This window comes from Microtus pennsylvanicus, chromosome 3, assembly GCF_037038515.1.
Source record: "Microtus pennsylvanicus isolate mMicPen1 chromosome 3, mMicPen1.hap1, whole genome shotgun sequence".
Taxonomy (NCBI): Eukaryota; Metazoa; Chordata; class Mammalia; order Rodentia; family Cricetidae; genus Microtus; species Microtus pennsylvanicus.
In genome coordinates this window covers 66545994-66561452 of record NC_134581.1, presented here as the reverse complement: position 1 = coordinate 66561452, position 15459 = coordinate 66545994, and the positions used below count along the sequence as shown (strand labels likewise).

Below are 15459 nucleotides of genomic sequence, written 5' to 3'. Positions count from 1 at the left end.
AGATGCTCCTTTAGCAAGGCTGTGGACTTCAGTCTTTGGCATCTAGAATTCAGGATTCAGTAACTTTTGAATGAATCAAATAAACCTTTCATTTGGACTCAAAAGACAGATGAGTTCCCCATGTTATCTCCATATAATGTGCAGTTTCTGTCATGTATAAACTGCTCTGAGATACTTTTAGCAAATGAATAAGCCCTCCTAAGCAAGCTTCTTAGCAGCCAACTGTGCTCTTCAATTTTTACATACAATATGGAAATTGCCTGTATGTGCTGTTTGCAGTTTATTTAATCTTTTGAATAGCTTTAAGAGATATCATAACAATGAGGGAAATTTTACATAATTAAACTTCCAAACAGATGGTTCCAAAACTGAGGACTCAGCCAACTGCATATTAAAAATATTTTTTGGAAAAAAATGCATCTACACTGAAAACTTACAGGCTTTTTCGTGATATTTTCCTCTACCAATAAAAGTAAAAGAAAAAAGAAATTACAAAGCATCTATGCTATAAGAGTTATTGTAGGGGTAGGGGGAAAAGGAGAAGGGGAGAAAGAAGAGAGAAGGGGAGGGCTGGGGAGAGCTTGGGGGAGTGGGATGGTTAAGATGGAGGAAGGACAGATATGGAAGCAGAGAAGAAGATATCTTAATTAAGGGAGCCATTTTGGGGTTGGCAAGAGGCGTGGCTCCAGAGGGGTTCCCAGGTGTCCACGGGGATGTCCCCAGCGAGGACCCTGGGCAGTGGAGGAGAGGGTGCCTGAACTGGCCTTGTCCCGTAGTCAGACTGATGACTATATTACCATAGAACCTTCGTCCAGCGACATAAGCAGATAGAGACAGAGACCTACATCGGAGCAATGGACTGAGCTCCCAAGGTCCAGTTGAAGAGAAGAAGGAAGGAGAATATGAGCAAGGAAGTCAGGACCACGAGGGGTTGGTCCACCCACTGAGATAGTGTGCCTGATCTAATGGGAGCTCACCAAAGCCAGCTGGACTGGGACTGAGTGAGCATGTGATCAAACTGGACCCTCTGAATGTGGCTGACAATTGGGGCTGACTGAGAAGCCAATGATAATGGCACTGGGATTTGTCTCTACTGCATGTACTGGCTGTTTGGGATCCTAGTCTACTTAGAAGCATACCTTTCTAGGCCTGGATGAAGGGGGGAGGGCCTTGGACTTCCCACAGGGCAGGGTATCCTGCCCTCTCTTAGGACTGGAGGGGGAGGGAGGGAGAGTGAGAGGGGGAGCGGGAGGGAAATGGGAGGAGAGGAGGAAGTGGAAATTTTGAATGGTATTATTTATAAAGCAATTTAAAAAAGAATTATTGTAAATAACCCAGAGAAGTACATGGGAAGATATGTGGAGGTTACATGTAAATAATGTACCATTTTATATAAAGGACTTGAGCATCTGCAGATTTTAAAATATTTGGGAAGTCTCAGAACCAGTGCTTCACAGTTATAAAAAAGTGACTAATTAATCAAAACAATAAATACTTCAGCCACATATGTTCTAGCTCTAGTTAGCACGACACCATCTCAACACACACACAAATACACATGCATGCAATATGGACATTAAGAAAAGTGGGCTATTTATGTCAACAAAACCCTTTGCTAAAAGCTCTGAGAAGGTCCTACGGGTAACCCTAGCATCAGAAAGGCGCAACCTACCCAGTTTATTCACTATATATCATAATCTCACAACCATGCACTTTATTAATGAGTTTGTTCCTTTTCCTCAATGTGTACTTTCCAATTTACTAGCAAAAATATCCTTTTCAGAATCTTCTACCACTAATATTACTACTCACAATAACAGTTAATGTTGCCTGGGCAAACATCATATCTGCCTTACTGCTCTCTGAGATGGTATTATTACTACCCTCATTCAACAGTGAAAAACTGAGAAAGAACTGAAGAAATCTATTCACAAGCTCACAGCAGTAGACCCTGAATCCAGACAGCTTCATTTCAGTCTATACTGTTAATCACTACATACCAGTACAGTGAAGATTGCATTTTCACTATCCTACAAACATAAAAAATACAAGTTAGTGTTTTATGAAACATGTATCCAACCTGGGCATATACTTGCTAGTTTTACGCCATGAGAAACCTGTCACTGCTCGAGGATGTGCCAAGTAAACAAAGGAAAACTGAGTAGATGCCTGTCTCCTTTTCACTTCATGGTGATCCTGAGGTATGATTGAAGACTTCCAGCCAGTCATAGGGTACCATACTTTCAGAAGACAGTCATCCTGCAAAAGACAGAGCCATGTAAAACTAATTTGTACATATACAATTCAAAATGTGGTAGTGTGAGTTCTAAAACAAGAAAATCTTTAAAACACAATATGTAAACAACATATTACAAAACAAAAACTAAAATAATATTCTATTACTTTAAAAAATAAATGGCCAGGGGTGGTCACACATGCCTTTAATCCCAGCACTCGGGAGGCAGATTCAGAGAATCTCTATGAATTCAAGGCCATCCTGGTCTACAAGAGCTAGTTCCAGAACAGGCTCCAAAGCTACAGAGAACCGCTGTTTCAAAAAAACAAAAGAAAAAAGGGAGGGGGACTTATTCCTCATCAGTCTTCCGTGTGTACTGGCATTTTTCAAGCAGAGACCAATGCTAAATTAAGATCTGCAGATGCCTGGAGGGCAGAAACTAGTCCATTGGACATAAGGAAGGATAAAAAAGATGATGAATTATCTATCAGTCACTGACATTCTTTCCTGTTTTAAAGTATCTGCAAGGGTGAAACTCATCTTTTTTTTTTAATTTAATTTATTTATTATGTATACGGCATTCTGCCTGCATGTATCCCTGCAGGCAGAAGAGGGCACCAAATCTCATTACAGATGGTTGTGAGCCACCATGTGGTTGCTGGAAATTGAACTCAGGACCTTTGGAAGAAGAAGCAAAGCTCTTAACTACTGAGCCATCTCTCCAGCCCAAAACTCATCTTAAATACAGATTATTTCCTACTCTAAATTAAAAATCAGCAAATCTTTTCTACAGGGACAAATAGATGACAGTAAACAAGCAAGCTTCATAAATCACATAGGTATATGGCTAAGATTATTCTTTGTAAACACAAAGTGTTTTCTTTATAATATACTTTCTTTACTTAATGTTTTTCTTTACTTTCCTTTTTACAACTCTTTAAAACGCGCACACAAATAAAAGAAAAAATAAAGAAAAAATTAAAGATTAAAGACAAGGGCTGGAGAGTTGGTCCAGCAGTTAAGAGCACTTGTTGCTCTTACAGGGGGCCTGAGTTCAATTCCCAGCACCCACATGGCAGTTCACAACCATCTGTAACTCCAGTTTTAAGGGATCCAATACCTTCTTCTGACCTCTATGGGCACCAGGCATGCAAGGGGTGCAAATATATACATTCAGACAAAAAAACTCATAAAATAAAATAAATCTTGAAGAGAAAAGCTTGGTCTGCATTCCTGGGCCAGCCACAGAAGAAGCAAAATTTGACTGCCTCACTGAAAAAGGTACTGAGCCATGTCACTAACATAGACAAGAATAATGGGCTAATATAAGTTATAAGAGTTAGTAAGAGCAGGGCGGTGGTGGCGCACACCTTTAATCCCAACACTTGGGAGGCAGAGGCAGGTGGATCTCTGTGAGTTCGAGGCCAGCCTGGTCTACAAGACCTAGTTCCAGGACAGGCTTCAAAGCTACAGAGAAACCCTGTCTCAAAAAACCAAAAGAGAGAGAGAGTTAGTAAGAAGCCTGAGCTAATGGGCCAATCAGTTTATAGTTAAAAAATAAAAAATAAATAAAATAAATCTTAAAAACTTTTAAAAAATAACAATGTAAAAGCATCACAAAACAAGCCAAGTGATGGTGGTATACTTTTAACCCCATCACTCATTCAGGAGGCAAAGGCAGGTGAATAACTGTGATTTCGACACCAGTTTGATCTACAGAGCAACAACACAGAGAAACCCTGTCTCAAAAGGAAAAAAAACACAAAAAACAAAAAACAAACTAAACAAACAAAAACCCACCACCAACAACAAAAAAACATAAAACAAGCAGTAAATAAATAAAATTGTAAAAATCATTTCCATTCTTATAGTACTTGCAGGTATGACAACAGCACTTATTTTGTCAAGTGTTTGTGCGTGTGTGCGTGGGTGGGTTTGAGTGTGTGTGTGTGTGTGTTAAATCCACACTGAGTATGCATGTGCATGCACCTATGTACAGACACGTGGAGGCAGAAGAGGACCCCAAAGGACTCAGGTACCTTCCTCTATCCTTCTGTACTTTACCACCTTGAAGCAGGTCTCTCATTAAATGAGAAGCCCACCATTCTGGCTTGTATGGCTGGTCAGCAAGCTCTTGGGACACACCTGTCTCAAGACTAGACTAGCTTGGATTACATACTAAGAGACTGTTAAAAAAGGAAAGATCTAATCAAGTACCTTATGAGTAGAAATGGCTCATGAATAAATAAGATTTTATTTAAGTTCAGATAAAAATTCCAAATACCTTTAAGCCCAAGAAAAATTTAATTCCACATTTATAAGAAATGGATTATAAGCAAAAGTATCCAATAATATTCAAAATCTGGAAAGTAATTGGATGGGAGCCCCATGAGAGATGATCTGAGTCCTGTCAGCATGTGCTGCAGAGGAGTAGGAAGTGCTCTCTTCTCTGGGGCACCCTTGAACCCCATCCTTTCATCGAGCACAGAAACCCAGCTTTACCAACAGAACAGACGGGCAGCAGGGACAAAAACTGCCCAGCCTTCCAAAGTCAATTTCTGTTCTTTTTCTCAAGAGAATCTTAATTAATACTTCATCTTTTCAAAAACCTGAGGAATAATCTTTTTAAATTCTGACACATTTGCTAACTAACCTTCAAAGGATATTTACCAATAAAATAATTTTATCATTCCATAAGAATAATTAACAGTTCTCTGGAGAACTGAAATATGATTAAACAAGAAAAAGTCTCAGCAATCTGCTAAGGCTGTGTACAATAAAAATTCAAAGACAGAGATATTTTGTTTTTGAATATATAACCAAAGTGGAGAACCTTGAGGAGCTTTAGTCTTGTGAATTATTCTTACACAAAGGACAAAAGCATCTTTCAGATTCATTAATGATGAGAATTCAAAAAGATATTCCAATAATGAATCTGATTATCATACACAGGTTTTTAGCAAACCGTACAGTGATAAGTGGGAAAGCCTAGAGGCATGACCATGTCACCCCAGCTACAGGCAAAGATAAGGCTGGAAGATCAGAAGTTCAACCCCAGCTTTAGCAACTAAGACCTTGTCTCAAGACAATTTTTTAAATTTTTTTATTACATCTTATCATTTATTTGTGTGTGTATGTGTTCAAGTGTGCCTGTGAGTGGGCACACATATACACCATAGCAAGCAAGTGGAGAACAAAGAACAACTTATGGAAGTTCGTTTTCTCCTTCATCCACATAGGTCCCAGGAATCAAATTCAAGTTGTCCGTCTTGATGGCAAATGCCCTTACCTGCCGAGCCATCTCTCTGAATCTCAAAAATATCTTTAAATGGGGAAAGGGCTGAGGATGTACTTCAGTGGTAGGATTACCTTGCATGTACAAAGTCCTAGGTTCAGTGCCCAATGCCATAAGTAAAATACAGTGCCAATAACTCTGTCAAAAGACTGTATACCCAACCTGGTATGGTGGCATAGACCCAGGTCTATGTGGAGGTGGAGGGACCAGGAATCAAGGTCATCCTCAGTTACGCATGAGTTTGAGGCCTGTCTGAGCTACGTCAGACCTTGTCTCAAAAAATAAAAACGAATGCTGGGTGGTGGTGGTGCACACCTTTAATCCCAGCTCTCGGGAGGCAGAGGCCGGTGAACATATAAGTACGAGGCCAGCATGGTCTACAGAGCTAGTTCCAGGACAGGCTCCAAAGCTACCAAGAAACTGTCTTGAAAAACCAAAAAAGGTAAAAAAAATAAAAGCGTATCACCAGGAATGGTCATATACAACTTTAATCTCAGCACTCAAGAAGTAGAGGCAAAGAGATATTTGAGAGTTAAAGGCCAACTGGTCTACACAATTAATTAACTTAAAAAAAAAACACCCTACAGGACTCAGAAGCCTACACACACTCAACAAAGTGCTCTGCCACTGAGTGACACCCCAACTCAAATGTACCATTCTTGATTCATCTGCTATACAATTTTAATATTTCAGAAGCAGTAATCATTACATTTGATTATCTCCATACACAGACTTATCAAGAAGCCAACTTTCTGCCAGGTATGGTGTCAAGCACCTTTAATTTCAGCCCTTGGGAGGCTGAGGCAAGTGGATCTCGATGAGTTCTATTCTTAGGACTCACATGACAGAAGTAGATAATCAATTCCAAAAACTTGTCCTCTGCATACACTGGCACACACATGAGCTCCCCAACCAACCCCAATATACACTCAAAAATAAGTAAATTTAAGAAAAATCTGAATTATACTATTTTTCAAATTATTTTTTCTATGATTTTCCTTTATTAACTCATCCTTTTTTCTTTCTTTTTTTTTTTTTTTTTTTTTTTTTTTGGTTTTTCGAGACAGGGTTTCCCTGTGTAACAGTCCTAGCTTTCCTGGAACTAGCTCTTGTAGGCCAAGCTGGCCTCGAACTCACAGGGATTCACCTGCCTCTGCCTCCTGAGTGCTGGGATTAAAGGCGTGCGCCACCACGACCCAGCTTAACTCATCCTTTTGAATTGTTATTTTTAATTCTCTATGAATCTCTATGTCCTATACAGAAAATAATACCTTTTTATTATTCTTAAGCGACTAAACAAGCTTGTCAAACTCTCCAAGATTTTGTTTCTTCAATCTAGTTTCGGCATTTTTCCTCCCAGTGTACTGCTCTGGCTGTATCACTTTTCCTCCCAGTGTACTGCTCTGGAGGTATCACTTTTCCTCCCAGTGTACTGCTCTGGCTGTATCACTTTTCCTCCCAGTGTACTGCTCTGGCTGTATCACTTTTCCTCCCAGTGTACTGCTCTGGCTGTATCACTTTTCCTCCCAGTGTACTGCTCTGGCTGTATCATTTGTTCAGCCGTGACTGCCGTGACTGCTCGTTTCCTCTGACCACCTCCTTGCCACTTAGAGAATTGTTTGGATATTTTGACTATTTGGGAGTGGAGAGAGAAGATGCCCATCTGGCAAAGGGCTTTGGGCAGCCTGAGGATCTGGGGGTGACCTCATCCAAAAGCCAGAAGAAAGCTATCCCTTCAGTCAGGCACCTGCAAAGAAATCAAGTCTGCCTACTGGCTACCGGTGTGAGCCTGGAAGCTGATTCTCCCTAGTTAGGCCTCCAGGTGAGAACCCAGAGCCATTCACACCCCTCATCAGAGCACCCAGCCATCCCACGCCAAGATTCCTAATCCAAAGAGATGAGATAATAATGTGTGGCGGTAGCTGCTGCATGTGTAGTGATTTGTTACACAGTAAAAGAAAGCAAATAAAGACTCTTAATGATAAATATTATGGACAAAATTAAGGCAGACAAAGGGAACGAAGAATATATTGGAAGGTGGGGTACTACTTATAAAGGGTTGCTTAAAGAAACCTTGCTGAGAAAGTGACATCACAAGTAAAAGGGAAAAGCCATGTAAACATCTGGGAATACAAAGCTGAGAGCACAAGTACAGCAACGCTATGTGTGCAGATGTCTAACCTGTGGATGAACAATGAAGCTGGAGTCTGGTCTACAAGGGATGAAATAACAGGAAATGTGACTGTAGGAATGATCACTGGACCTAAATAGTACAGTTGTATGTGGGCCATTATAAAGAAAGCCTCTGGCTTTTCAGAATGAAAAGGAAAGCTTACAAATAATCTGATATCATTATGTATTTTTTTCTTTCTTTCTTTTTCTTAATACCAGGGAGTGTTGAGACAGGGTCTCACTATGTAGCTCAGGATGACCTGATGGAGGCAATCAAGAAGAGCACAAGATTTATCTGGGTGGGCTCACTGTAGCTTTAAAAATCTAGTGAGTAGACTATGAATATATCTTAAAGGAGAGTCACAAGGATAATAACATGGGTGCAGATGAAGGGATCAAGGGAGTTTGGCAGGATAGACAGAAACTTCTCATCAGCATCTAAAAGATAGCATCTGAAAACTAAGAGAACGAGCAAAGTTAGAGGAACGGTCCACAAAATGAACCTAGGTACTCTTGAGAGAGAGGCAAAAGGACTAGAAAACCATCCTCAGCTACACAGGAAATCAACTTGAGATCCATGGGACCTTGTCTCAAAAAAAAATGCCCCTCAAAGTTGCAGAAATAAAATATAAAAACTCTAAAGGCCAATCAGAATTACAGACAGAGGACAGTACTTCTAAGGCAGTGAAGACAATGCACAATACTACAATGTAGATTCATGTGCTATAAACTTATCAGACCCACTGCAAAGACACAGAGTGAGTCCTAAGATAAAGCCCTAACTGTGGGTGCCAACAGCTGCGGTGCAAGTTCATCAACTGAAATAAACGTCCCACTCTGTAGGAGAATGTGGACAGTAGGGGAAGATGTGCATGCTGAGAGGGGCGAATCTGAGATTTTTCTGTACTTTCCTCAGTTTTCTTTTTTTTTTTTTTTTTTTGTTTTTCGAGACAGGGTTTCTCTGTAGTTTTGGAGCCTGTCCTGGAACTAGCTCTTGTAGACCAGGCTGGTCTCAAACTCACAGAGATCTGCCTGTCTCTGCCTCCCGAGTGCTGGGATTAAAGGCGTGCGCCACCACCGCCCGGCTCCTCAGTTTTCTTGTAAATTCAAAGCACTCTTTTAAAAGTAAGGCTTTAAAAAAAGAAGTAACTAATTGTGCTGATTCATGCTTATAGGTTAAGTAAGAATTAACCACAGGATTCAGCAACAGGAAGTCTCTGATGACAATTAGGGAGGTGCTGGTGAGTGAACTCAACTGAAAATGAAGAAAAAAAACCCATGTAGACAATGAGTAAAAAAACACTTTTCTCAGTTCCACGAGGACAGGGAAACACTGAGACTAAGCAGTTCTCTGTTATCCTGCTTACTGAAATGAACTCTAAGCCATTTTCCTGACAGCTACAATAAAATGAGGAAATGTAACATAAAAGAATGCAACAAATCATTGCATCATTAAAAAAATGTTCGGCAGCATAAACAAATGTAACACATCTTAAAATAATATTCCACTATAGTCTAGCCATTCACAAAAAATCATGAAAATTACCAAATGTCAAATACAAATGTAAAATGCCCAACTTCTAGACCAGGGGAGCTTAGCCTGAGGCACTCTTACCCAAAGATCAAACAGACAAAACTCAATGTAATTTGGCTATTGACCTAGCACCTGTACACATCAGGCCTTAGCACTCGGGTATGTCAGTTTCAACTGAAAACATCCATATCTCTATTTCTGAAGTTTCCCTGCAGTTGGCCAAGTGCTAAGAAGCAATACTCTATCCTTGCTAGTCCTCAGTCAATTACTGATGTGTTAAAAAAATATCTATTAAGACATGAATTTGGGTGGGCAAGGAGGTAGAAAGGATCTGGAAAGAGTTAAGGAAGGAGGAAAAATATGATCAAAATATACTGTATGAAAAATTTTAAATAATTTTGAAGAATATGTATACAGAATACAACATACAAAAATAAGGCTGACTCTCAGGGTACCCAGGGACTTAAGTCGGTGAATACACTTAAGGGCACAATGCCATGCTCCGCGAGTATCTACCTCAATGCAATGTATTTTATCTGATCTTTCCCATGTGAGGACTTGCCAACTGTCAAGGTGGCAATCTCTAGAATGACCTGGGAGATGGGCTTCAGGGCATGCCTGTGGAAGAGTAACTGGACTGCATTAAGTGAGGTGCAACACCTGCCTACTGTGGGCAGAAATATTCCCTGGCTAGGATCCCAGAGTACATTAAATGAAGAAAGGGAGCTGAGAAGCAGCATGCATTTGTTCCTCTCTGCTTCTTAACAAAAGGTACAATATGACCTGTCATTGCAAGCTTCTGCCACTGTAATAGCATCACTATGATGGCCTGTAACTCTAACTGCAGCCCAAACTAACCTTCTTCTTCCCTAAAGTTGCTATATCAGAGTAGTTTATCACGGCAGCAGTAAAGAGACTAAGTCGGCTCTCATATTAACTACATATATGTGAATCCTCGTCTCAATGTGTGCTTCTAGAGACACAAAAGAAGTAAAACCCAAGAAGAAGAAAATCACTCCTCCATTTCCACAACTGTTTTTTGAAGGAATGCTTCAAAGGAAAGCAGTGTTAGCAATCCATGTGATTTTGTCTCCAAGATCACAAATATTCTCATATCACATGAGAGCTGCTGTACATCTCAAAACATTTCCACACATTTTACTTAGAAATCCTTAGTGATGGGAAACAGTGCTAACCTGCACATGACTGTAATCTTCCTGTCGACAACGTGGTAGTTTTCTTATTATGTTCTTGCAACTCTTGAGCAACTGCCTCTGTGCCAAGCAGTTACTGAACTACAAAACAGTAAAGCTGGATAGTTTGCAACTTGAGATTAACTCAGCTAGTCATGAGTGAATTCAGTGATCTTAGGAAGCCCAAGCTTTTGCCTTGAAAAGACACAGAACCTTCAATTACACGTAACACAATTAAATGCAAATTGTCAATATTTTAAATGTTATTAAATGCATTTATTTAAAAGCATGTATACTATCACAAATATACTTTAAATATTTTGAAGCTGTGTTTTAATGGCTTATTTCCTTTGTAATGTTAAACATTCTATGTTACAGCTTTAAAAATCACCACACTGTGAAGGTTAAAAAAGGGGTACTTCACTAAATTTCCAAAGGAATTCATTGCAAAAAGTAAAACTTTAAGAAACTCTAACTCCTGAGCATATAACCAAATGCATCTAAGTCAGCATAAAACGGACAGACACCTGCACACCTGTGTTTGCTGCAGCACTGTTCACACTGACCAAGGTCTGGAGGCAGCTTATATGTATGTCAACAGATAAGTGGATAAAGAAAATGTCAAACATATACATAGTGGTGGGCTTGTTTGTTTTGGTTGTTTGTAAATTTTTATTGGGGGGGTACACTGCTTGAGACAGGGTTCTCACTACATAGCCACAGTTTGTCCTGAATTAATGATCCTCCTGCCTCCACCTTAGCTTCCCAAGTGCTAGGAGTATAAAAATGTGCTAACATAACCTGCCATGAAGCAGTTGGTTTTGTTTTAAGATTATTTTAAGTATATATGTGTGCCTGCATAAATTTATGTGCACCACCTGTATGCAGAAGCCCACAGAGGCCAGAAGTAGTCAATGGATGCCCTGATACTGGAGTTGCAAGCAGTTGGAAGCCACCATGTGGGTACTGGGAACCAAATCCAGGTCCTCTACAACAGCAATATATGCTTTTCACCTCTGAGCAGATGCCCCAACACCTATAATAGTCCACCATTAAAAAAATAAATAAAATTGTGTGATTTGCAGGAAATGGATGGAAGTGGAACTCCTTTCATGCTAAAGGCAAGCTGTTATCTGGCATGGTGTGAATGTATCTACTGTATGGCCAGTTGCCCAAGGGAAAGAAATGCCAAGAAGCCCCTAAGGCTCAGAACCTAAAGTGATCCAAGGGCACACTTCTGTCTATGGAATGCTTACAGTCTTTTTCTCTCCATAAATGTACAATTTTCCCCTCTTCATTAAATATCAGATTGGGGGGGGGGTTTCAAGACAGGATTTCTCTGTGTAGTCCTAGATGTCCTAGAACTCACTCTGTAGACCAGGCTGGCCTCAAACTCAGATATTCAGCTGCCTCTGCCTCCTGAGTGCTGAGATTAAAGGAGTGTGCCACCAACGCCCAGCTTGATTTTGGGTATTTATAAAAACAAACACATGGATCAATGGAATCAAATTGAAGACCTGATACTAATTGACACACCTATGAACACCTGATTTTTGACAAAGAAGCCAAAATTGTACAATGGAAAAAAAGGAAGCATCTTCAACCAATGGTGTAACTGGATGGCAACGTGTAGAAGAATGCAAATAGATCTATCTATCCCCATGCAGAAAGCTCAAGTCCAAGTAGATAAAAAACCTCAACATAAATCCAGTTACACTGAATCTCATAGAAGAGAAAGTAGGAAGTAGCTTTGAATGTATTGGTACAGGATATCAATTCCTAAATATAACACCAGTAGCACAGACTCTGAACATCAATCAATAAATGGGACCTCCTAAAACTGAGAACCTTCTGTAAAGCAAAGGATATGGTCAATAAGACAAAACAGCAGCCTACAGAATAGGAAAAGATCTTCACCAACCCCACATCTGGCAGAGGGTTGATCTCCAGAATATATAAAGAACTCAAGAACTAGACGCCAAAATACCAAATTAATAATCCAATTTAAAAATGGGATATAGATCTAAACAGAATTCTCAACAGAAGAAACTCAAATAGCTAAAAGACATTTAAGGAATTGCTCAACATCCTCAGCCATCAGGGAAATATAAATCAAAACAACTCTGAAATACCATCTTATACCTATCAGAATGGCTAAGTCAAAACAAAGAAGACAGCTTGTGATGGATAAGATTTGGAATAAGGGGAAACTCCTCCATTGCTGGTAGGAGTGCAAACTTGTACAGCCACTTTAGAAATCATTATGGTGGTTTCTCAGAAAATTGGGAATTAATCTACTTCAAGACTCGGCAATACTACTCTTGGGCATATACCCAAAAGACGTTCAATCGTGTCACAAGGCCATTTGCTCAACTATGTTCATAGTAGCATTATTTGTAATAGCCAGAACCTAGAAACAACCTAGATGCTCATCAACCAAAGAATGGATAAAGAAAATGTGGTACATTTACACAATGGAGTACTACTTAGCAGGGGGGGGGGGGGAGACGGGACAACGACAATGACTTCTTGAAATTTGCAAGCAAATGGATGGAACTAGAAAAAAAAACATCCTGAGTAAGGTAACCCAGGCCCAGAAAGATAAACAGGGTATGTACTCACTCATAAGTGGTTATGGGATATAAAGCAAAGGATAACCAAGCTACAATTCACAACCCCAGAAAAGCTAGGTAAAAAAGAAGACCCTAAGAGGAACACACATGGAGGGTCCCTGTAGTCAGAGGCTGCTTGTTTGTTTCCCAGATGCCCAGATCCGAAATAATCACACAGAAACTATATTATTACAACATTGCTTGGCCTATTAGCTCAGCTTCTTATTGGCTAGCTCTTATATCTTAAATTAACCCATTTCTATTAATCTGTGTACCACCACATGGTTGTGGCCTAATGGTAAGGTTCCATCTTGTGTAGGGCGTCTGTCTCCTGCAGCAGCTAGATGGCTTCTCTTTGACTCCACCTACTCTCTCCTCTATCTGCTTGGAATACCCGACTTGCCCTATTCTGAGCTGCAAGAGGTCCAAAGCAGCTTCTTTATTAACCAATAGCATTCATAGCAAGCATACAGAGGGGAATCCTACATCAGGTCCCAGGTAGGAAAAATAGTTAAAATCTCCTGGGTAAACTGGGGGGGGGGCGGGAAGGAGGGAGAGGATGGGGAAATGGGAACATGAGGGACCAAGAAGACCGAGTTGGGGGAGGAACAAAGCAGGAGAGCAACAAAGGAGGTGTCTTGATAGAAGGAGCCATTATGCGGTAGGAAGAAACCTGGTGTTAGAAAAATTCTCATGAGTCCACAAGGATGACCCAGTTAATACTCCTAGCAATAGTGGAAAGGATGCCTGAAAGGGCCTTCCCCTTTAATCAGATTAGTGAATAAATTAGTGAATACCCTAATTATCGTCATAGAACCTACATCCAGTAACTGATAGAAGCAGATACAGTGACCCACAGTCAAGCACTGGGCTGAGCTCCTGGAGTTCAGCTGAAGAGAGGAAGGAGGGATCATATGAACAAGGCGGGGGGCGGGGGGGGGGTCAAAGACATGATAAGGAAAACCACAGAGACAGCTCACCTGAGCTAGTGGGAGCTCAGGGACTAGGGATTGACAGCTGGGGAACCTGTGTGGAACCACACTAAGCCCTCTGAATGTGAGTAACAGTTACATGGCTTGATCTGTTGTGGGAGACCCTGGCAGTGGCACCAGAACCTATCCCAGGTGCATGAACTGGCTTTTGGGAGCCCATTCCCGATGGTGGGATATCTTGCTCAGCCTATACGGGAAAGAAGGAAGGAAGGGAGACTTGATCCTGCTCTCAAGTTGGTATGCCAGACTTGTTGACTTCTCAAGGAAGACCTTACCAAATTCTGAGGAGTGGATAGGGAATAGAAAAGGGGATGGGGCAAGAGAAGGGGAGGGAGGGGAAACTGGGGTTGGTATGCAAAATAAGAAGTAATTTTTTTAATTAAAAAATGAGAAAAAACTCTAAAATCAGGAAAATAATGATCAAATTCTAAACTCTAGTATATTTTAAACCTGAGTTTACGTAGCAAGCAACTAAAGGGCACACCCTGGAAGGTTTAAACAGAACTTTAGATTTGGAAGAAGCCACAGAGACTGATTGCTACTTTCTAAGGCAGGTAGATACAATCCCTTCCAGTAGACCTAGATATCCCAATGGGCTTCTAGGGGTTAGAGTTCACTTAAGACCACTCAGTGAATCAAGAGCCTCTGAATTTCCAAATTTTGACACAACCTAAGTTATAACAGCTAACTGCACAAATCTTTCTTAACAAAATCCAAAAGCCAAACTTGGAAACCTAAAAGTCTGATAATATTGGTTTAGGCAAGAACAAAGGAAAAGTTGGTGAGAACATTAATTAGGAACAGCAGCTTTGGAGAACTAACTGGCACTGTCTATGGAGGCTAAAGATTCAAGTAACCTACGACCCAGCCAATTCTACTCCTGTGTACACACAAGAAAAACCCATACTCATGCCTAACACACATGTGCAAGATTCTCATTGCAGCATTACTAACTACATGTCAGAAATGACATGGCAGATGAGTAGAAAAAGAGCAAAAGAATCCATCAGTAACTAGTATACAACAATATGCAGATGAATTAAGGACTTACTTGTAAGATTAAATTTTTTAAGTTTTAAAATAAAATAATGGATTATTCAAACCACAGTCTGTAAGCCACTCTAATAAATCCCCATTATATTATTTTTCAATCAGTTCTGTTCCTCTAGAGAAGCCCAACTAATACACATAGCAACATATTGTCAGGAAAGGAAGGAAGGAAATCAGAATAGAGGAGGGGGAGTGGGAAGAATCAGGCAGTGGCATGTCATTGTGAATGCAGCAGCAGCAAGCCTGCTTTCTCCTTGTCCTTTTATAGACAGGGTCTGGCCTGCAGCTCTGTCTAGTCTCCACCTGCACCTGTCTCAGAACTAAGACATGTGCCACCACCCTGCACACTACTGTTCTCCTCCCACTCTACCTCTC

At 40.4% G+C, this 15459-nt stretch overlaps 1 protein-coding gene across 4 annotated transcripts in view; it reads right to left on the bottom strand.

Moving 5' to 3' along the window:
* Positions 1-15459, bottom strand: part of Dmxl2 (Dmx like 2) — a 123421-nt gene that overhangs the window by 84597 nt on the left and 23365 nt on the right. For all 4 annotated transcript variants that reach the window (XM_075965877.1, XM_075965880.1, XM_075965879.1 and 1 more), the window contains exon 7: positions 2081-2259. In XM_075965877.1, coding sequence (XP_075821992.1) covers positions 2081-2259 — 179 coding nt within the window. The remainder of the gene's footprint in view (positions 1-2080; positions 2260-15459) is intronic.